The following is a 23,413-nucleotide window of genomic DNA, read 5'->3' on the forward strand; positions in this document are numbered from 1 at the left end:
CTGTACCATAATTTGCACTGTTTAGCTGCAACTTTGTAAACCTCCAATTGTCCTAATATTCCACCCACTAAAACATTCCCCCATATCTAGGTCTGTTGTCACTAAGACCTTCTCCCCGACTCATGACGAACCTTTGCATCCTAAGGTAAACCCTTGGCCGCCAATTGGCGTTGGCCAGAGGGAAATATGGGAAGTCCCATGATAACATAATTATCTATGAGGATGCCTAAGAGAACTAACCAAATAACATGGAAAACAGTCAGAAAAACAACAATAATAGATATTAAAATAAATAACATCAATCTTATACATGTATGCTCATGTTTGAAAGTCCTAGCAAGGCTATAAGCACGTCAGCCCAGCCTGCTCAGTTCATAGGATTCAATTGTTCATAAATAAAAATGTAAAATAAGAGAAAACCTAAATACTTTTGTTTTAATGATGAGTATTGTTTTGAACCTTGGCAAGACCCGTCCCCGTTTATTTATATATATATTTTTTTTTTACATGTCCATTACATGCAAGACATATTTCATGTAGTTCTCATTATGTCCTGTTGTATTCCGACAAAAAAAAGGAAGCAGGAAAAAGGAACAGATTCTAATGGCCACTAATGACTGCAAGTAAAAAAAATAAAAAAAATAGTCTTAGGCATCACATTATATCCTGTTGTATAGTGCCATGGCTGTGCCAGAGCCGACCGCAAGCCAACCTCGGCCACTCCCTTATGTGAAGGCATACTCAAGTTCAACTCACAATCAATTCCGACACAGCCACGGCACAACAGCCAAGAACACATGCAGTACTGACAATCCAGAACGAGTAAACCTGTAAAACCAACCCTCTCTCCACATTACCCATCCTCGCCTTCCCCTAAATCAAAATCTGATATTACATCCATAGAGTCCAAAGTTCCATATTGCTTAAATAGAAAAAGGTTAAGTTCATCATACCCATTCTGCATTACCATAAATCCAACCTTATTTTAAGTCTACGGTTCCATAATGCACAAATAAAATAAAAAAGTTGTTAACGCAAAAAATAAGAAACATTGTAAAAAACCAATGTATCCATATTTGTACTGTGTAATGAGGTGCAAATATGTATCGGTGACTACTTCAACAAGAGGTAGCTATCACTCACAGCCACATTCTAATCTTCGAGTCCTTGAACATTTGATTATTTGCATATAATTTAAATCGACCACTAGAGACGAACATTCGGCTTCTCTGCTCGGATCCTTTTGAAAGTGGGGTACAGGGCATGTCGTCTCTCCACTATTTCATGAGTAAATTGTTCATTAATAAAGAATGGGGTGTTCTTCAATTCCCTACCCTGTTATAACAAGGCAAATTTCATTTTGTAGTGGGTTAGCATAGCTACGATTGGACGGGGCCATCCCTCTGCTCTGCCACCAAAACGGTGAAAATCAATTGTTTTCACCTGTTCATCCGTCATCTTGAGATTACGTTTCACGAACACCTTGACTTTTTCCTCCGTTGACTGGTAGTTTTCGTCTTTCATCCTCCTTTATTCCCATTATAACAATATTATTTTTCATACTTCTGCACTTTGGATCAAGTAATTCGGCTTTCATGGTTTTGTTATCATACCGTAGCGCCTCTGTAGTGTCTTTTAGGGAGTCCACGATATTTAAAACTATCTTATATTCATCTTATATTTCTTCCATCATTTTATTACTGTAATCCATTCCTGTTAAGGCCTCAACCTCCCCCAGTAGCAAAAGCAATAGATCCAGTTTTTTTAACTGCCCGCTCATGCTTGTAAGCAATTATACCTTGCCCAAGTCACAGTAGAGTTGAGACAAGCTGCATCCCAAATGGCATGAGAGCCTCTGGTCAAAAGTAGTGCACTATATAGGGAATGGAGTGCCATTTGAGAGGCACCCAACGTCTGATACCTCCTGAATATGGATATTTTTCTTTAAAAATGGTAGGCATTGAGTGATTGGGTAAGGTGCAATGTGGCCCATGCAATTGAACAATATAGTCGGTTTCAGTCCACCCCCTACACACACACACACACACACACACACACACACACCTCTCCCATTATGCAATAGTGGTATTAAGAGTGACATGGTGAGAGCAGATACTGCTGCTCTGAAGCACTTCACCCCTGATCAGCAATTAAGAAGAGTAGCACGGTACTGTGGAACCTGGAGAGCTTGGAGTTGACAGCAGAGACGGCGGAACCTGGAGAGCTTGGGGTTGACAGCAGACGGCGGAACCTGGAGAGCTTGGAGTTGACAGCAGAGACGGCGGAACCTGGAGAGCTTGGAGTTGACAGCAGAGACGGCAGAACCTGGAGAGCTTGGAGTTGACAGCAGAGACGGCAGAACCTGGAGAGCTTGGAGTTGACAGCAGGGACGGCGGAACCTGGAGAGCTTGGAGTTGACAGCAGAGACGGCAGAACCTGGAGAGCTTGGAGTTGACAGCAGAGACGGCGGAACCTGGAGAGCTTGGGGTTGACAGCAGGGACGGCGGAACCTGGAGAGCTTGGGGTTGACAGCAGGGACGGCGGAACCTGGAGAGCTTGGGGTTGACAGCAGAGACGGCGGAACCTGGAGAGCTTGGGGTTGACAGCAGAGACGGCGGAACCTGGAGAGCTTGGGGTTGACAGCAGGGACGGCGGAACCTGGAGAGCTTGGGGTTGACAGCAGGGACGGCGGAACCTGGAGAGCTTGGGGTTGACAGCAGAGACGGCGGAACCTGGAGAGCTTGGGGTTGACAGCAGGGACGGCGGAACCTGGAGAGCTTGGGGTTGACAGCAGAGACGGCGGAACCTGGAGAGCTTGGGGTTGACAGCGGAACCTGGAGAGCTTGGGGTTGACAGAGGCGTTGAGGAGATCAAACGGGAGATTACAGCACCTGTCTTGTCCGGTCTCCCATTTCCGACAGGGGGACGAGAGAAGAAAGGGACTTGGAAATGAGCGAGGGAGAGAAAGAAGAAGCTAAAATAAAGCTAGGGGGGTACTTAGTGTGCCAGTGTCAAATGCATAATTTGAGTTGTGAAAGTTGGAAAAAATGCCTACAACTCTGTCCACGTTCAAGGAGGGACAATTACTCAAGCAACGTGAGGTTTGAATGCTAGATGAAGATGAGAGGCAAACTAAACTCCTCAAAACATAGTGGATAGCATCCCTTCAACAGTCTCGCAATAGTCTGAGAAAGCTCCTCGTCAGAGCATCATGACCTCAAATGAGTTGCTGTATCATATACGTACATGCATTTAATATGTAACTGTATACATAATCACAGAGAATGGCACCTGAGTGCTTCTCTGGCATTACCTCAGAAGGGAGTTGGAAACATGCGTGTTCACCAGAAAGGACATCCACCTACTTACAGTTGTGTACCCTCATAACACCAACTCAAATGGAGAAACCAACACAGCAACAGGGATATTAAGTATTCTAGAGAACAGGATGTTGTCACACAGCGAGTTAGTGGATGGTGATACTGTCAATCACAGCTGAGTTATTAATACACACCTAATGTAACAAGACTCTGGTCCTCTCATCACATGAGAAGACAAGGGGCTAGACCAGTGTGCAGTCTGCACGTGTGTCTTTATCAACTGAGAACAGCTAGGCGCTGAGGGGCGGAATGAGTCGTGACAAACCTGGGGGCAGCTTCACTCAAGTCCCAGTAAGCCTTCGTTTTCATATTCCATCTCCCCCTCTCCTTCTCTATTGCCGCCTCTTCTGTCATGCCGACAGTCTGCCAACTGCGTCTCTTTTGAAGACAGAGCCTTCCAGTTTCCACAAGTGGAAGGAATATGATCCGATAACAAGGCTGCCAAAGGCAATGTCGGTGTTACGATAGAAAAGTCATTCTTCAGATATGGGCTGGGTATATATTCCTTACTCTACAGATGTTTTCAGTTTGACCAAGTTTAACTTCAGAATTCTTTTGATTAAAAAAGTACATTAATAGCTCAAAAAAAACTTTCATCTGAGCAGGTTTACATTTTCCAAACTTAACTTTACTGGAGAAAAAAAAAGTGTTTAGGAAGGTGGAATTATGGTTCAGCCAAAAGCTGGTTTTAAGACCAGAGAAAATTATGCCACAGGGCATTCAATGCAAATGCATGGCCAGGAATTATTATTTTTATTTTTTTTAAATCACAAAGCAGTTGAATATACTGAGCCGGGAGCAGAATTAGCATTTCTACCAAATCAGTTGAAATGAGCTGTATTCAGCTCACAGAGCATAGTAAAAACCAGGAAATTATACGCAGGAGGAAAACAACGCATCTAAAAGCAGGAAACGAACACAAAATATGTAATTAGACTCGAGAAATGTTGTAACATAGGGAGAACCTCCCCTCTGACCTTCTCCTCCAATGGGTTTTGACAATGAGGCGATAGGACGTGAAGAGTATGCAATCGAGATTCTCCCATAGTCATTGAGAGTGAAGAAAATCAGAAAATAACAGATGTTGAGAACAATGGAAGATCTTCTCATGACTGACGGAGAGAGACGTAATTAAAAGGTGTATGATGGATCAGTCTCGGTTGCCAATCCGTCGCCACGGCCCCCAGATAAGATTCTATCAGAAGTGTCTTTAGCCTGAAGGACAGGGCATGAAAGACAGACTGATTGCTTATACAACGTGTCATTTTCAATTTCACAGACCTCCAAAAGCATTGTGCATTGTGTTTGCTCAATCAATACCCTGTGAGGAAACAAACTGTGCTCAAACACACACACACACACACACACACCTCATCAGAAGGAACCAATTCAATGAGGCAGATAATTGAGTGGTGTGCTAATTCTCGTTTTAAGACTATTAGGCCTACTTTGGTAGAGCCAGCCAGTACATCTCAACTCCACGATACCACATCTGGAGTTAATGCAGACGAGAGTTTTTGGAGTTAACGTTTGACTCGCTGTGAAATCGATACTTCAAAAATGTTACATCCTTACCATTTACCTATGTTTGTCCTCTGTTGTTGCATGCCTTTGTTTGTTGAAATCCATTCTTTTTAATAAAACTTTAATTATACACAACCACCAACCATTTCCTTGTTGAGATTCAAATCGGCACAGCAACAAGTCGGCGGTTGTACTTAGTTTTATTAAAATTATGGATTTCAGTAAACAAAGAAAGGCACGCAACAGAGGACAAACATAGGTACACGGTAAGGGTGTAAGAATATACTTCAAAACATTTGCGACTGCACAGCGACTTGAAGGAGTCAGAAGTTCCCTCCAAAAACTCTCGTCTGCACTCAACTCCAAGGATGTGGTATGGTGGAGTTGAGATATACTTGGCTAACTTTGGTATGAATACACAAATGGTATTGCTTTTCATCATTTTTCTCCAGGTGTCATTGTTAGCCAGTTCAAGAAGAACTATGGAAAATGTAAGTTGCTTGTGGCATAAATGTAGCCAATCCGTGTAAAATACTAGGAGGTTACCAAGGGACATGTTTTTTTACATGATATGTACTAGCACATATTCATTCAAATCTGTTGCTACAGTATCATAAAATGCTCACTGTCAAACCATGGCTGTTAAGGCATTAAGAGGGGAGAGAGGATCAAACTTGTGACCAATATTTTGTGAGGTAGTTGCATCTTTGGGAAGTTACCAACTTGTCAGTGTTTGCTACAGAGGTAGAACTGAAAAGGATTTGCCCCTGATGTTTGAACTCACAAATATCAAATTAAATGTCATCGCATTAAAAAAAAGCCAGTTTGTTGGAAATAAAATGTGATTCAAAAGGATGCTTGGATGAAGGTCAATAGAGAAAAAACATTGGCATTCCAAATAAAAAGGTTAACCTTTGCTAGCAGTGGAGGATCTTTGAAAATTTAACCCAAAATGTTACTACAAGTACAAGCCCGCTCCAAAACGTCATAGCATGTGTTCCATTTTGTCTATAGTCTGACAAAAATATAAATGTGCAAATGGCCAAATGAGTGCCTCAGAGAACCCTCCCCAGAGCTTCTGGGAGCACAAACGATCTCCTGAACACACATGCGCAACATATTGAGTAGTACTGGATCCATCCCCAGGGACTTCATTAGCAAGCAGACCCACAGACCGGATCTGCTGGCATAGGCCCATACTGGCACTATTTAGAGAGATGACCCCAGATATCTAATATGTCAAAAAGCATTTACAAACATACAGAAAAACAATGACACTCGTGTCCTCAAGGGTGTTGCAAATTAAGCCAACAGTCAATTCTTGAGGTAGCATCACAGTACTCTCTGTAAACAAAACAAGAGATAAAAATGTGGGAAGATACACTGCTCAAGGGGACAAAAAAACAACATTGTGCCGTTTCTCAATGAGGGACACAAAAGGGACTTTGGGAAAAAACCCATTGAAATGTAGGTTATAGGCCAAATAGTGTCCTCTGATGTGGCCACAATAACATGAGTTCCATTGGCATGAGCATGTCTGTGTGGCAGAAGAAATTCAACAGTAAAGTGGCTGACCAAACAAGCCTACAACACATGGGAAAAAACAATTAGAAAGGCCTTTATTGATTTAAAACGTTACTGCCAGAAGCAAAATGGAATGTAGAAAAATGCAGTTTCCAAAACAATTGTGTGCAAGACCATTGGGTGTTTTCCAACCTTTTTGTTCATGAAACAATACAAAGCCTTGGATTCTTATTTCATTACACTGTTCTGTAGCATCAAACATTAGTCTCTTCTCCAAAGATTATCAATAATATTGTAGGCCTATCCTAACACAATCTATTCCAAAGCCTGTCACTCCAGGCAATGCCAAGCAAGTCAGCTTTTGCAACAACTATTAGCTGTTATCGACCTCATTTAAGCAACCAAGAGCTATATTGGCATCATCTTGTCCTGCTACATTGACAGCCAAAAATCTATGGGCTAGAATACTAACACATTTTATTTGCACCTTTCAAGATACCTAAGGACATTTACGGAGTGAAGATCCCAGGTACCATGGTATCCCCTCCAGATCTGGACTCTAAACCAGGGTAGCAACAAGACACACAATGGTGTCATAGGGCAAGCTCTGCCCTCAGGGTTTCTCTGAGTCTACAACTCTCCACACAGCATCTCTACTCAGAAAGCCCCACTGAACTGTCCAGTCACTTGTTGGCGGTGGAGGGTGAGGGTGGGGAGGAAGTGAGTTATATAAGCCCCTGGGAAGATCCACGTCTAAGGGAGAGGGAAATTGTCAAGGGAAGGCGAGACAACAAACAGGACGGAAGTATGCCTGAAGAAACATTACGGGCCGCCAATTTCACCCATCAGTCCACAGAGCTACACAGGGAGACTTCTACATTAACATAAAATTCTGAAGCACAAAATTTTTTTATTTTTTGTGTGTGTGTAATAAGCAATTAAGCCAGATGATTAGACATGTGGAAAGAAGCATGCATGGGAGAGGTGTTCCTGAGGCGATGGTCCTTGGCTGTCATGCATGCTTGGAGACAAAAAGTGAGTAGGGGAGACTAACAGCTTATGGTTTCTCTCCGGTTACTATGAGGATTGTCAAGAGTAGAGGCCGACCGATTATGATTTTTCAACGCCGATACCGAATATTGGGGGACCCAAAAAAAAGTTGGTACCGATTAAATCGGCCAATTTTTTTATTCGTTTATTTGTAATAATGACAATTACAACAATACTGAATGAATACTTATTTTAACTTAATATAATACATTAAAAAAATCTATTTAGCCTCAAATAAATAATGAAACATGTTCAATTTGGTTTAAATAATGCAAAAACAAAGTATTGGAGAAGAAAGTAAAAGTGCAATATGTGCCATGCAAGAAAGCTAACGTTTAAGTTCCTTGCTCAGAACATGAGAACATATGAAAGCTGGTGGTTCCTTTTAACATGAGTCTTCAATATTCCCAGGTATGAAGTTTTAGGTTGTAGTTATTATAGGAATTATAGGACTATTTCTCTATATGATTTGTATTTCATATACCTTTGACTATTGGATGTTCTTATAGGCACTTTAGTATTGCCAGTGTAACAGTATAGCTTCCGTCCCTCTCCTCGCTCCTACCTGGGCTCGAACCAGGAACACGTCGACAACAGCCACCCTCGAAGCAGCGTTACCCATGCAGAGCAAGGGGAACAACTACTCCAAGTCTCAGAGCGAGTGACGTTTGAAACGCTATTAGCGCACACCTGCTAACTAGCTAGCCATTTCACATCGGTTACACCAGCCTAATCTTGGGAGTTGATAGGCTTGAAGTCATAAACAGAGCAAAGCATTGCGAAGAGCTGCTGGCAAAACGCACAAAAGTGCTGTTTGAATGAATGCTTACGGCGCTGCTGCTGCCTACCACCGCTCAGTCAGACTGCTCTATCAAATCATAGATTTAATTATAATAAACACACAGAAATACGAGCCTTTGGTCATTAATATGGTCGAATCCGGAAACTATCATTTCGAAAACAAAACATTTTTCCTTTCAGTGACATACGGAACCGTTCCGTATTTAATCTAACGGGTGGCATCCCTAAGTCTAAATATACCTGTTACATTGTACAACCTTCAATGTTATGTCATAATTACGTAAAATTCTGGCAAATTAGTTTGCAACGAGCCAGGCGGCCCAAACTGTTGCATATACCTTGACTCTGCGTGCAATGAACGCAAAATGACACAATTTCATCTGGTTAATATTGCCTGCTAACCTGGATTTCTTTTAGCTAAATATGCAGGTTTAAAAATATATAGTTCTGTGTATTGATTTTAAGAAAGGCATTGATGTTTATGGTTAGGTGCAGTCGTGCAACGATTGTGCTTTTTTCGCAAATTAGCTTTTGTTAAATCATCCCCCGTTTGGCGAAGTCGGCTGTCTTTGTTAGGAAGAAATAGTATTCACACAGTTTGCAACGAGCCAGGCGGCCCAAACTGCTGCATATACCCTGACCCTGTTGCAAAGGTGACACATTTTCCCTAGTTAAAAGAAATTCATGTTAGCAGGCAATATTAACTAAATATGCAGGTTTAAAAATATATACTTGTGTATTGATTTTAAGGCATTGATGTTTATGGATTGACCAACGTGTACCTAAGCGATTATATGCAACGCAAGACAGGCTAGATAAACTAGTAATATCATCAACCATGTGTAGTTAACTAGTGATTATGATTGATTGATTGTTTTTTATAAGATAAGTTCAATGCTAGCTAGCAACTTACCTTGGCTTCTTACTGCATTCACGTAACAGGCAGGCTCCTCGTGGAGTGCAATGTAAAGCAGGTGGTTAGAGCGTTGGACTAGTTAACCGTAAGGTTGCTAGATTGAATCCCCGAGCTGACAAGGTAAAAATCTGACGTTCTGCCCCTGACCAAGGCAGTTAACCCACCGTTCCTAGGCCGTCATTGAAAATAATAATGTGTTCTTAACTGACTTGCCTAGTTAAATAAAGGTCTAAAAAAATTAAAATAAAATATATATATATATTTTTTATTTTTTTTTCATTTTTTTTATTATTTTAAATCGGCCAAATCGGCATCCAAAAATACCGATTTCCGATTGTTATGAAAACTTGAAATCTGCCCTAATTAAATCGGCCATTCCGATTAATCGGTCGACCTCTAGTCAAGAGAGACCAAGGGGAGAAGATTATCAAATGTATTTTTACCGTTACTGCCATTACACTAATCATGGTAGCTAAATTTCATGTTTCCATTGAGTTAAATAAACATAGGGAGCCACCCGAGTGGCGCAGCGGTCTAAGGCACTGCGTCGCAGTGCTTGAGGCGTCACTACACACCCAGGTTCAATACCAGGCTGATCGCGGCTGGCTGCGACACGGGAGACCCATGAGGTGGCGCACAATTGGCCCAGGGTCGTCCGGGTTACAGGATGGTTTGGCCGGCCGGGTTGTCCTTGTCCCATCACGCTCTAGCGACTCCTTGTGGCGGGCCGGGCACATGCTGACTTCGGTCGCCAGAAGTACAGTGTTTCCTCCGACACATTGGTGTGACTAGCTTATGGGGTAAGCGAGCAGTGTGGCTTGGCAGTGTTTCAGAGGACGCATGGTTCTCGACCTTTGCCTTTCCCCGAGTCTGTACGGGAGTTGCAGCAATGGGACAAGACTAACTACCAATAGGGGAGAAAAAGGAATAAAAAGTACAAAAACAATTTAATAAATTAACATTAACATTGAGATTAAAGACAGAAAATAAGAAAGCGAGAGATGTGGGACAAGGCAGACAACCCTCATGGACTTGCACTGAAAGAGCCAACATTTTGTGGAAAGAGGAGAAGGGAGAGAAAGTTTTGTATTCCAATGCAAAGTCATTTGACAGTGCAGTAGAAGCGGTCACAAGTAAGGCAACAGAAAGAAGTCATTGACACAAGCAGAATCACTTTGGCACCAAAATGTGTTAGGAAAACGTGTGCTTTCTAGTAAACTCATTTAAAAAATGAAAATGTATTCTGTGATTTAAAAATGAAAAAATGTTGGTTAGTGAAAAATAATAAAAGCTGTGTGTGTCCTCTCAATCCATTATTCAATAAACCTGCTAGGCACACTGTGGCATTAGCCATCATCTAGCTTCAGTCAATTTGACTTTTTGTACTGATGGACTAATCCGTTAGTGGTCTATGGCCCTGATCTATGGTCCTCTGGGATCTGGCAATCAGAGGTCTGGAGGAGGGAAAGCAAATAAGGTTGCGTTCACACAGGAAGCCAAATTCTGATCTTTTTTTCCCCCCACTAAATTGGTCTTTTGACCAATTAGATCAGCTCTGAAAAATATTTCAGGTGAAAAGATCTTACGTGATTAGTCAAGAGACCAATTGGTGTCAAAAGAGCAGAATTGAGCTGCCTGTGTAAAAGCATCCTAAGCCTTTCTGAAGCAGTTTCCAATACACTGACTGAGCCAGTTTATGTGGTTATACTGTGATACACTGTTATGACAATGAATGTTCTGTTTGATCCTGGATTGGTTCGTCATAAGACAGTTACAGTACCTGAGACAAGAGCCAGATAGAGATACTGAGATGGCTAGTCGGCACGTGACTACTTCAGTCCCACTACAACCAGTCAACTACGCAAATAAGGAGACTGACGCAGTAGAGCTGGTTTCTCCAGTTACGGTAAACTTATCAAACCTGCAATATCTCCAGGAATGATACAATGGTTCCATAAAAAAAGCTGATCCACAGAAGGCTTTTGATTGATATCATTGGACATCACGTTTTCTTTGAACAACGATGTAGTTTATCTCCATTGCCAAGACCAGTGTTTGATTGTGTCTAAAATCTCTCTGGAGACAAGACACGGGGACAGTGAGTCATTCTGCCAGGGGGGGGCTAGCAATAGGATCGTCACTAGTTACCACAGCCACAAAGTCATAAATCTCAATCTCACGACTCCAACACCATTATTAAGTTTGCAGATGACACAACTGTGGTAGGCCTGATCACAGACAACAACGAGACAGCCTATAGGGAGGAGGTCAGAGACCAGAATAAAAACCTATCCCTCAACGTAGCCAAGACTAAGGAGATGATTGTGGACTACAGGAAAAGGAGGACCGAGCACTCCCCCATTCTCATCGATGGGGCTGTAGTGGAGCAGGTTGAGAGCTTCCTCGGTGTCCACATCAACAACAAACTAGAATGGTCAAAACGCACCAAGCCAGTCGTGAAGAGGGCACAACAAAGCCTATTCCCCCACAGGAAACTAAAAGGATTTGGCATGGGTCCTGAGCTGCAACATTGAGAGCATCCTGACTGGTTCCATCACTGCCTGGTACGGCAATTGCTCGGCCTCTGACCGCTAAGCTGTCTGCCATCCAGGACGGTGTCAGAGGAAGGCCCTAAAAATTGTCAAAGACCCCAGCCACCCCAGTCATAGACTGTTCTCTCTACTACCGCATGGCAAGCGGTACCGGAGTGCCAAGTCTAGGACAAAAAGGCTTCTCAACAGTTTTTACCCCCAAGCCATAAGACTCCTGAACAGGTAATCAAATGGCCCTGTGGGTTTGATGGCTCAATTATCATTAAACCATGGAAGCTAGACCACTTTTTTTATTTTACCTTTATTTAACTAGGCAAGTCAGTTAAGAACAAATTCTTATTTTCTATGACGGCCTAGGAACAGTGGGTTAACTCCCTTGTTCAGGGGCAGAACGACAGATTTTTACCTTGTCAGCTCAGGGATTCGATCTTGCAACATTTTGGTCACTAGTCCAACGCTCTAACCACTAAGCTACCTGCCGCCCCACTGCGGCAAAGAGAGCACCAATTCGCTGTGGTCAGCTGGGGTGGCAGTGAAAAAACGAGTTGGATACAAGTAGTGTCGTGGCCCCGCAAGTGAAAGCACACACACACAGTCAGACATCCGTTTGTCATGGTCAGTGACTTAAAGGAATCCATCCAGTGAGCCAGGGTGAAATGTGTTTACTGTAAGGAAGATGGAGGTAGAACAGGAATGCAGCAGCAGCATAAGACTATGCAAACCAAGTGAACCTACTTCACTAATCTCTCTGAGGATTCCTCCATGTGCTAATTTGGACTCAATCCCAACGCTGGCCCTTCCCTATACCACAATGTCTCCACCAGTTGCCTCTTCCCATTGGGCTCATGGGATTTGAGGTGTTTTCATAATACAACACCAAAATCAATACAAGTGCTCCAGCGGTTCCACTTCGCTCAATGAATTACGATCCTGGGGGTTTATGCATGAGCGCTGTGAGAAGCAGTATTTTTTTGCCTTCATTAGAGTGCAAATCAGCCCTATTTTTTTCTCTTCTAAGTCAAGCAGACACCTCTCTCGCTCTCTGGATGTGACCAAGATGTGAAATCCATGTCCTAATGGGCATTTCCACTAATGTGATGGCAGGTGCATATCAGAATTACTTGCGTAGAAAATAAACAGTTGCTGGCCTGGCTCCAAGAAGAATATCTCAGAGCCGGTGAGTGAATTCTTTAAAAATAGATTGTGAGCTTTGTTGAGAGCTTGTGCATGGCGTCAAACCAAAGTTTAGGAGTCAATTGCCATGTCTAAATACTAAATTTGTCTGAAAATAGATTTAATCTGTTTTTAATCACTCAAGAAACGTTCAATGTAGGCCTCTAATATTTACCGTATTAAACATCCATCATTCATTCAGTTGATGTGGGAACAAAGGATGGAGAGGACACCTGCACTCAGCCCTGTCACAACAAATTAAGGTATTTGAAGATAAAAGCACAACGCTCCCTCATAACTTTTAGGCTTACGTGTAGTCAATCATTTTGGAAAAAGCTATGAGTTGAAGATCTTCTGATATGTTATTTGCATACATGGGTTAAATATGCAATCTGCGTAGCTACACCCATTTTTGGACGTATTTATAAATTAAATACTTCTAGAATCATTTGTCTCATGAGCTTAGTTCAACTGTCAAACCCCATCAGAACACAAATATAAACTTGTTTTACTCAAATGTTTGTAAAATAAAGGAATGTAAACAAACATTGTATAGCCTTAAAACAAAATTAAATCTATAAATGTTGATATCATGTCAGTCCTTGCATCCATAGCTGTCTATGAATTTGAGAGTGGTTACATTTCTCCAGCCCCCACTCAGCTTTTTAACGGTACAGTGACGGGGATTACATGTTTCAACTACCGATTGACGCTTTAAATTTGCTTCAAGTTGGGTGAAACTGTTTCACCTCGCCTGGCTGGCAGTGGGGCGCAAAACTTGAAAAGAAAGCAGGTGCTTGTGATTCAATTGTCTACTTTGAAAGGTGTTCGCTCTGACCGTGCGTTTATTTGCGGTCACTCACCTTCTGTTGCCTGCGTGCCATATCCGTGGGTTGTTTGGCATTGAAAGGGTATGCTATACATCGCAACACAAATACATAAATCTGTAGTTTACTTTTCCGCTCAGCTTCCTCTTTCTGAAGTCTTTCTTTCTCATTTTTCTGCTCGTCTCCGGCAGAATGACTTTCGGCTTGTGGTTGGTCCGCAGGTGGTCGTTTATGTTTACCTCCTTGCCCGGAGGAAGTCGAAGGCTTTTTGGGGGGGTCTTTTGGAACTTCAGTGTCCTCGTCAATTTCTCCTCCCGAGTCTTCGCTGGAGGACGGGTCTAACATGTTTTACCACACAGGTAAGCTCCTTTTCCCCACACTGTAGCCTACGTGGCGGTCGCAGCTTCACTTGAAATGTCTATATTCCCCGGTGTTTTTTGGAGCTGTGACGACGACTCGAGTTAAATGTTTCTTGACATAAATGCGAGGGCGGAGTTTTGGGGAACGTGAGTCGAGGCAACTCGGAGGTTTTCGTTTAGTCCGCTCCTTTGAAAAGACCGTGCGAACAGTGTGGCTGCCGATACAGTCAGAGCAAGCAGTACAGGTGGACAACCTGTAGCATGGACAACAAGCAACATGTGGGAGGTGCCTTTCTTTCTCTTAAAGCCACACTCAAAGGGTCGCCACCAAAACTTTAAACAATTGCGCATCCCATAACATTTTCAAATAACACTTGATGAAATTACATCAGATTGTACTACAAGTAGGCTGTTGAACTATGTACAGCTATATTTACAGGAAACCCGACATTGAATTGCTTTGAATTTTATGTCTGGCAGAAATTAGTGTTTTGAGTCAGGAAACTTTCCTCATGACCTCAACATGCCAGGATGTTGAATAAAATTATAATGGAACGTACTTTACGGGTACATGCGGTTGGTCATTTCGTCGGTAGGAATGTGACTCAACATTCACAGGAACGTATAATAACGTCAACTTTTCAAAGCGCTGTGTTAAAATGTATATCACCTGAAGCATGTGCAGAACCATGTAAACGTATGCTTAAGGTGATATAAATGACTGCATTACCAGCACTTTGAAAAGTTGGATGGAATTATACTTTCCTGTGGATGTTGTCTCACATTCCCACAGTCAAAAATACCAACTGCACTGACAGTCGGTAAAGTACATTAAATAATTGTATTCAACTTTCTGGTTTGTAGAGGTTGTGAGGAAAGTTTCCTGACTCAAAAGCAAATGTTGCCCTACTTAAAATTCAATGTAATTCAACATATATCTCTGCCTAAGACCGTTTTTGCATTAGGTTAGCCATTGATGAATTTAAAGCTAGAATCCTTAGTTGTTACATCCATTTTGTTAACTTAAAGCAGTATTTTACAACTTTGTTAGATGGTTCCTCACCTTGAAAGTAGTCTATGGGTCCCAGTGGCGGCTGCTGAGGGGAGAACAGCTCATAATAATGTCTGGAACTGCGCAAATGGAATGGCATCAAACACATGGAAACCATGTATTTGATAATATTCCACTCCAGCATTTACCATGAGCCCATCCTCCCGGATTAAGGTGCCACAAACCTCCTGTGATGGGCCAAGAGAATGTACAGTCGTGGCCAAAAGTTTTGAGAATTACACAAATATTAATTTTCACAAAGTCTGCTGCCACAGTGTCTTTAGATATTTTTGTCAGATGTTACTATGGAATACTGAAGTATAATTACAAGCATTTCATAAGTGTCAAAGGCTTTTATTGACAATTACATGAAGTTGATGCAAAGAGTCAATATTTGCAGTGTTGACCCTTCTTTTTCAAGACCTCTGCAATCCACCCTGGCATGCTGTCAATTAACTTCTGGGCCACATCCTGACTGATGGCAGCCCATTCTTGCATAATCAATGCTTGGAGTTTGTCAGAATTTGTGGGGGTTTATTTGTCCACTCACCTCTTGAGGATTGACCACAAGTTCTCAATGGGATTAAGGTCTGGGGAGTTTCCTGGCCAAGGACCCACAATATTGATGTTTTGTTCCCCGAGCCACTTAGTTATCACTTTTGCCTTATGGCAAGGTGCTCCATCATGCTGGAAAAAGCATTGTTTGTCACCAAACTGTTCCTGGATGGTTGGGAGAAGTTGCTCTCGGAGGAGGTGTTGGTACCGTTCTTTATTCATGGCTGTGTTCTTAGGCAAAATTGTGAGTGAGCCCACTCCCTTGGCTGAGAAGCAACCCCACACATGAATGGTCTCAGGATGCTTTACTGTTGGCATGACACAGGACTGATGGTAGCGCTCACCTTGTCTTCTCCGGACAAGCTTTTTTCTGGATGCCCCAAACACCCGGAAAGGGGATTCATCAGAGAAAATGACTTTACCCCAGTCCTCAGCAGTCCAATTCCTGTACCTTTTGCAGAATATTAGTCTGTCCCTGATGTTTTTCCTGGAGAGAAGTGGCTTCTTTGCTGCCCTTCTTGACACCAGGCCATCCTCCAAAAGTCTTCGCCTCACTGTGCGTGCAGATGCACTCACACCTGCCTGCTGCCATTCCTGAGCAAGATATGTACTGGTGGTGCCCCGATCCCGCAGCTGAATCAACTTTAGGAGACGGTCCTGGTGCTTGCTGGGACTTTCTTGGGTGCCCTGAAGCCTTCTTCACAATAATTGAACCGCTCTCCTTGAAGTTCTTGATGATCCGATAAATGGTTGATTTAGGTGCAATCTTACTGGCAGCAATATCCTTGCCTATGAAGCCATTTTTGTGCAAAGCAATGATGACTGCATGTGTTTCCTTGCAGGTAACCATGGTTGACAGAGGAAGAACAATGATTCCAAGCACCACCCTCCTTTTGAAGCTTCCAGTCTGTTATTCGAATTCAATCAGCATGACAGAGTGATCTCCAGCCTTGTCCTCGTCAACACTCACGCCTGTGTTAACGAGAGAATCACTGACATGTCAGCTGGTCCTTTTGTGGCAGGGCTGAAATGCAGTGGAAAAGTTTTGGGGGGATTCAGTTCATATGCATGGCAATGAGGGAGTTTGCAATTCAACTGATCACTCTTCATAACATTCTGGAGGATATGCAAATTGCCATCAGACTTTGAAAATGTATATTTGTGTTATTCTCAACTTTTGGCCACGACTGTAATCATAGTTTGCTTTTCTTTGAAGGCCACTACAAAATTCAGCTAACCTTACCCAACACAAGCTAGCTAACAATCAATGGAAGTGATTTGAGCATGTTTTAAAAAATGACCTGAAATCAATTAAAATCAACTCCATATGTGGTTGATGTTAGTTAAAGCTGATTTGGCCATAAATAAAAAAATATGCTCATATGCCCCCATCTCTTCTATTGTGATGGGGTGGCTAGTTACAGTAGCTGAAGTTTGTAGTAGCTGTTAAACTAATCCATGGTTCAGTTATTTAATCCTGGCCTGTAAACTACTATCATGGTGAGAAACCATGTAACATCAAGTTGTAAAATAGTGAACCACTCCTTTAATGATATATTGATTCTTGAAGAATATAACTGCCTCCATGAGATTAGTTCAACTGTCCTACCCCGTCAGAACCCAAAATGTACAGTGTACAAAACATGAGGAACACCTTCTCTTTCCATGACAGACTGATCAGGTGAATCCTGTGATCTCTTATTGATGTCACCTATTAAATCCACTTCAGTCAGTGTAGATAACGGGAATGAGACAAGTTAAAGAAGGGTTTTTAATAGAGGTCGACCGATTATACGTTTTCAATACCGATACCGATTTAATCGGACAATTTAAATGTTTTATTTTATTTAAAAAAAATATTAATTTATTTGTATGTGTGTGTGTTATATATATATATATATATATATATACTGCTTAAAAAAATAAAGGGAACACTTAAACAACACATCCTAGATCTGAATGAAAGAAATAATCTTATTAAATACTTTTTTCTTTACATAGTTGAATGTGCTGACAACAAAATCACACAAAAATAATCAATGGAAATCCAATTTATCAACCCATGGAGGTCTGGATTTGGAGTCACACTCAAAATTAAAGTGGAAAACCACACTACAGGCTGATACAACTTTGATCTAATGTCCTTAAAACAAGTCAAAATGAGGCTCAGTGTGTGGCCTCCACGTGCCTGTATGACCTCCCTACAACGCCTGGGCATGCTCCTGATGAGGTGGCGGATGGTCTCCTGAGGGATCTCCTCCCAGACCTGGACTAAAGCATCCGCGAACTCCTGGAAGTCTGTGGTGCAACGTGGCGTTGGTGGACGGAGCGAGACATGACGTTCCAGATGTGCTCAATTGGATTCAGGTCTGGGGAACGGGCGGGCTAGGCCATAGCATCAATGCCTTCCTCTTGCAGGAACTGCTGACACACTCCAGCCACATGAGGTCTAGCATTGTCTTGCATTAGGAGGAACCCAGGGCCAACCGCACCAGCATATGGTCTCACAAGGGGTCTGAGGATCTCATCTCGGTACCTAATGTCAGTCAGGTTACCTCTGGCGAGCACATGGAGGGCTGTGCGGCCCCCCAAAGAAATGCCACCCCACACCATGACTGACCCACCGCCAAACCGTTCTCCACGGCGTCTCCAGACTCTGTCACGTCTGTCACATGTGCTCAGTGTGAACCTGCTTCATCTGTGAAGAGCACAGGGTGCCAGTGGCGAATTTGCCAATCTTGGTGTTCTGTGGCAAATGCCAAACATCCTGCACGGTGTTGGGCTGTAAGCACAACCCCCACCTGTGGACGTCGGGCCCTCATACCACCCTCATGGAGTCTGTTTCTGACCGTTTGAGCAGACACATGCACATTTGTGGCCTGCTGGAGGTCATTTTGCAGGGCTCTGGCAGTGTTTCTCCTGCTCCTCCTTGCACAAAGGCGGAGGTAGCGGTCCTGCTGCTGGGTTGTTGCCCTCCTACGGCCTCCTCCACGTCTCCTAATGTACTGGCCTGTCTCCTGGTAACGCCTCCATGCTCTGGACACTACGCTGACAGACACAGCAAACCTTCTTGCCACAGCTCGCATTGATGTGCCATCCTGGATGAGCTGCAGTACCTGAGCCACTTGTATGGATTGTAGACTCCGTCTCATGCTACCACTAGAGTGAAAGCACCGCCAGCATTCAAAAGTGACCAAAACATCAGCCAGGAAGCATAGGAACTGAGAAGTGGTCTGTGGTCACCACCTGCAGAACCACTCCTTTATTGGGGGTGTCTTGCTAATTGCCTATAATTTCCACCTGATGTCTATTCCATTTGCACAACAGCATGTGAAATTTATTGTCAATCAGTGCTGCTTCCTAAGTGGACAGTTTGATTTCACAGAAGTGTGATTGACTTGGAGTTACATTGTGTTGTTTAAGTGTTCCCTTTATTTTTTTGAGCAGTGTGTGTGTGTGTGTGTGTATATGTGTGTGTGTGTGTATATATATATATATTAGTTGTAATAATGACAATTACAACAGTACTGAATGAATACTTTTATTTTAACTTAATATAATACATAAATAAAATCAATTTGGTTTAAATAATGCAAAAACAAATTGTTGGAGAAGGAAGTACAAGTGCAGTATGTGCCATGTAAAATAGTTATTATAGGACTATTTCTCTCTATACCATTTGTATTTCATATACCTTTGACTATTAGATGTTCTTATAGGCACTATAGTATTGCCAGCCTAATCTCGGGAGTTGATAGGCTTGAAGTCATTAACAGCACTGTGCTTCAAGCATTGCGAAGCGCTGCTGGCAAACGCAGGAAAGTGCTGTTTGAATGAATGCTTACGAGCCTGCTGCTGCCTACTACCGCACAGTAAGACTGCTCTATCAAATATCAAATCATAGACTTAATTATAATAAACACACAGAAATACAAGCCTTAGGTCATGAATATGGTCAAATCTGGAAAATATCATTTCGAAAACAAAATGTTTATTCTTTCAGTGAAATACGGAACCGTTCCGTATTTTATCGAATGGGTGGCAACCCTAAGTCTAAATATTGCTGTTACATTGCACCACCTTCAATGTTATGTCATAATTATGTCAAATTCTTCCAAATTAATTACGGTCTTAGTTATTAAGAAATGGTCTTCACACAGTTCGCAACGAGCCAGGCGGCCCAAACTGCTGCATATACCCTGACTCTGCTTGCACTGAACGCAAGAGAAGTGACACAATTTCTCTAGTTTATATTGCCTGCTAACTTGAATTTCTTAACTAAATATGCAGGTTTAAAAATATATACCTGTGTATTGATTTTAAGAAAGGCATTGATGTTTATGGTTGGGTACATTGGTGCAACGATTGTGCTTTTTTTTGCGAATGCACTTTTGATAAATCATCACCCGTTTGGCGAAGTTGAAATAGGCTGTGATTCGGTGATAAATTAACATGCACCGCATTGATTATATGCAACGCAGGACAAGCTAGTAAAATCATCAACCATGTGCAGTTAACTAGTGAAGATAAGTTTAATGCTAGCTAGCAACATACCTTGGCTCCTTGCTGCACTCGCGTAACAGGTGGTCAGCCTGCCACGCAGTCTCCTCGTGGATTGCAATGTAATCGGCCATAATCGGCATCCAAAAATGCTGATTACCAATTGTTATGAAAACTTGAAATCGGCCATGCCGATTAATCGGTCGACCTCTAGTTTTTAAGCCTTGAGACAATTGAGATATGGATTGTGTATGTGTGCCATTCAGAGGTTGAATGGGCAAGACAAAATATTTGTGCCTTTGAACTGGGTATGGTAGTTTGAGTGTGTCAAGAACTGCAACGCTGCTGAGTTTCCTGTGTGTATCAAGAATGGTCCACCACCTAAAGGACAACCAGCCAACTTGAGACAACTGTGGGAAGCATTGGGATAAACATGGGCCAGCATTCCTGTGGAACACTTGTAGAGTTCATGCCCCGGTGAATTGAGGCTGTTCTGAGGGCAAAAATGCGTGCAACTCAATATTAGGAAGGTGTCGTGTCTTTGGCATCATTAAAACTGAAGACTTATTTATCAATTAACTCTGTAATTATTATTACGCGATTAAACTGATTAATCATGTAACTGTAATTAACTAGGAAGTCGGGCACCAAGGAAAATATTCAGATTACAAAGTTATAATTTTCCTAATATAACTTTCAGATATTTTAATATCTGATCAATTAGTCTTCGAATTAATGAATTATTATTTACCTCACGTTAGTCTCATTCCAAACGTTGTAAATTGTTGGTTATCTGCACAAACCCAGTCTTCACTATGAGTCATCCATACATCAATTGTCTTAAATCATTTATTTACTAACTAAATAAATCACAAAACTGCATAACAAACAGTAGATATGGTTACAAAGAAATGATAGGGGAATGTGGGCTAAACCGGCATGGAGGCTTGTTTGACAGAGGGACTGATAAGGGCGTGAAAGATAAGAGACACTACAGAGTTGATAATTATAACAATTGAAATGCTAATCCTTTGCACATGAACGCTCACTCATTCGGGAATAATTGCAATCAATATATATATTTACGCTCAGTGTGTCGTCGGGATCTCTGTTGAAAAGTTTGTTTCTGTTGGAGAGTTTCGGCCCTCTCTCTCTGTCGTGGTTAGAATGGATAGTTCAGAGTAAAATTCATTCATGTCGTTATAGGATAGATGTTTCGGCGGTTGTCGGTCTTCGCATTCAATGATACCGAATTCCTAGCTGCAGACTAGTAATTAATATCAAAGACTTGTTCTTATTCTGTTGGTATCGATAGTCTAAGAGTTTAACCACGTGGGATGGTTAAAAGATTCAGCAATCTACTTAAACCTTATTTCCCTCTATGATAGAGGGACTGGTCTCGTCTCAAGCCTTAGCGTCCTCGAAATTGAGGTAAGCTCGGTCTGGTCTCAAACCTTGGCCCTCTCGTTATCGAGGTAAGCTGGTCTGGTGATAGAAAACCCAGGTGGGGGTTTTATTCGGGAACATCGAAAAGGGCTGTCTCATGACGCCAGGTCCTGTCTGTGCCCCTGGGGGCGTGCCAATGACTTAGTGAAACTTTTTAAACAGAAATACAATTCTCTCACATTAACATCATTACATAGCATCCGTCATTTCACAAATAGTATCATCTTTACTCATTCATTTTGTACAACAATTAGATGTAAGCCTCATAACTGAGGCTATTGTATAAACACCGTTACGGTAATGTGGCCGTATTGTCTCTCATGAGTTTCACAAAATTGTACCAAACGGACCAGTTCGTAGCTGGGTTCTTCACCGATCTTTTATACATTCTCCAGAACATAAATATTGTTCGGACCTCCAGTTCTGTGAGGTGGAAGAAATTCCTTTGTTCTCTCTATGAAAACTCACTCTCTCTATACTGTGGCCATGAGGAGATAGTCTCCTCCAGGAATTTACGACCTCTCTGACCACAGCAGCCTGGGTGTAGGAGACAGAGGGAGATGGTGCAGAGGTAGGGGATGGTGCTCGCTGTGTCCAAAGAGAGCAACGTCATGACAAAGGGGTTTCTAATGTTTTGTAAACTCAGTTTATAAGCTTGTTTTACGTGGTCTGCGGTTGTGAGGCCGGTTGGACATACTGTCAAATTCTCTAAAAGGATGTTGGAGGGGGCTTATGGTAGATAAATTAACATTACATTCTCTAACAACAGCTCTGGTGGACAGTCCTGCAGTCAGCATGCCAATTGCACACTCCCTCAACTTGAGACGTGGCATTGTTACGTGACAACTGCATATTTTAGTGGCTTTTTATTGTCCCCAGCACAAGGTGCACCTGTGTAATGCTTATGTTTAATCAGCTTCTTGATATGCCACACCTGTTGTTAGGCGGATGTATTATCTTGGCAAAGGAGAAATGCTCACAAACAGGAATGTAACAAATGTGTGCACAATTTGAGCGACATAAGCTTTTTCTGCATATGGTACATTTCTGGGATCTTTTATTTCAGCTCATGAAACATGGGTCAGTGTAGCTGAGAGCTGTGAAAGATTGACAATTAAGTGATATTGTCTTCGAGGAGTCTTGTATAAAATCTTATGTAAATTCATGAGCACCACTTTATCAAATTAGTTCTACTCTAATTAGTAGGGGACCGCTTCAACCATAGCCAATAGCTGCTGATTAGAACATGAAACAAGTTGAAACTCCAGCAATTTATATCAGTCCACTTTTTCTGCCTCCCCCACGAGCAAAATTCAGTTTCTTCGAGATATCTTATCCTTAATTTCTGGAGAAATGTAGGGCAATAAGGATCTCCTTTAACAAGTAGTAGGCTACCCTTGATCCTCAAGTTTAATTTCAGCACAATTATCAACAATGTTACAATGATGCCATTATGCTACTGAACTTTAATACCATGTCAACCCTCTATTTTGAAGCTGTCTTACGAAAACCATTATCAGGCTAATATTGAGTGAATTAAAGATGCACTATGCAGAAAAAGCTCTCTACCATTTCCTGGTTGCTAAAATTCTTATAGTTTCTAATAGTTTGTGACCACAGGCAGTTATTTTGTAGATAACCATTGTACCATCTAATCTGCTGTATAATCTATTTTCCATAAACCATTTTTTTTAATATTCAGCTGTTTGAAGCTGGTGTACAAAAGTGGAAGATGCAAAAATAAAACTTAAAACA

At 42.0% G+C, this 23,413-nt stretch overlaps 1 protein-coding gene across 1 annotated transcript in view; it reads right to left on the bottom strand.

The window, feature by feature from the left end:
* The window catches only part of LOC106584557 (calcium-dependent secretion activator 1), a 91,407-nt gene extending 77,012 nt beyond the window's left edge, over positions 1–14,395 (bottom strand). The window contains exon 1 of the mRNA XM_045706190.1: positions 13,784–14,395. Within this exon, the coding sequence (XP_045562146.1) occupies positions 13,784–14,092 (309 nt within the window). The 5' untranslated portion in view covers positions 14,093–14,395. The remainder of the gene's footprint in view (positions 1–13,783) is intronic.
* Between the last annotated feature and the right edge of the window lie 9,018 nt (positions 14,396–23,413).

This window comes from Salmo salar, chromosome ssa23 (genome assembly GCF_905237065.1).
Source record: "Salmo salar chromosome ssa23, Ssal_v3.1, whole genome shotgun sequence".
Taxonomy (NCBI): domain Eukaryota; kingdom Metazoa; phylum Chordata; class Actinopteri; order Salmoniformes; family Salmonidae; genus Salmo; species Salmo salar.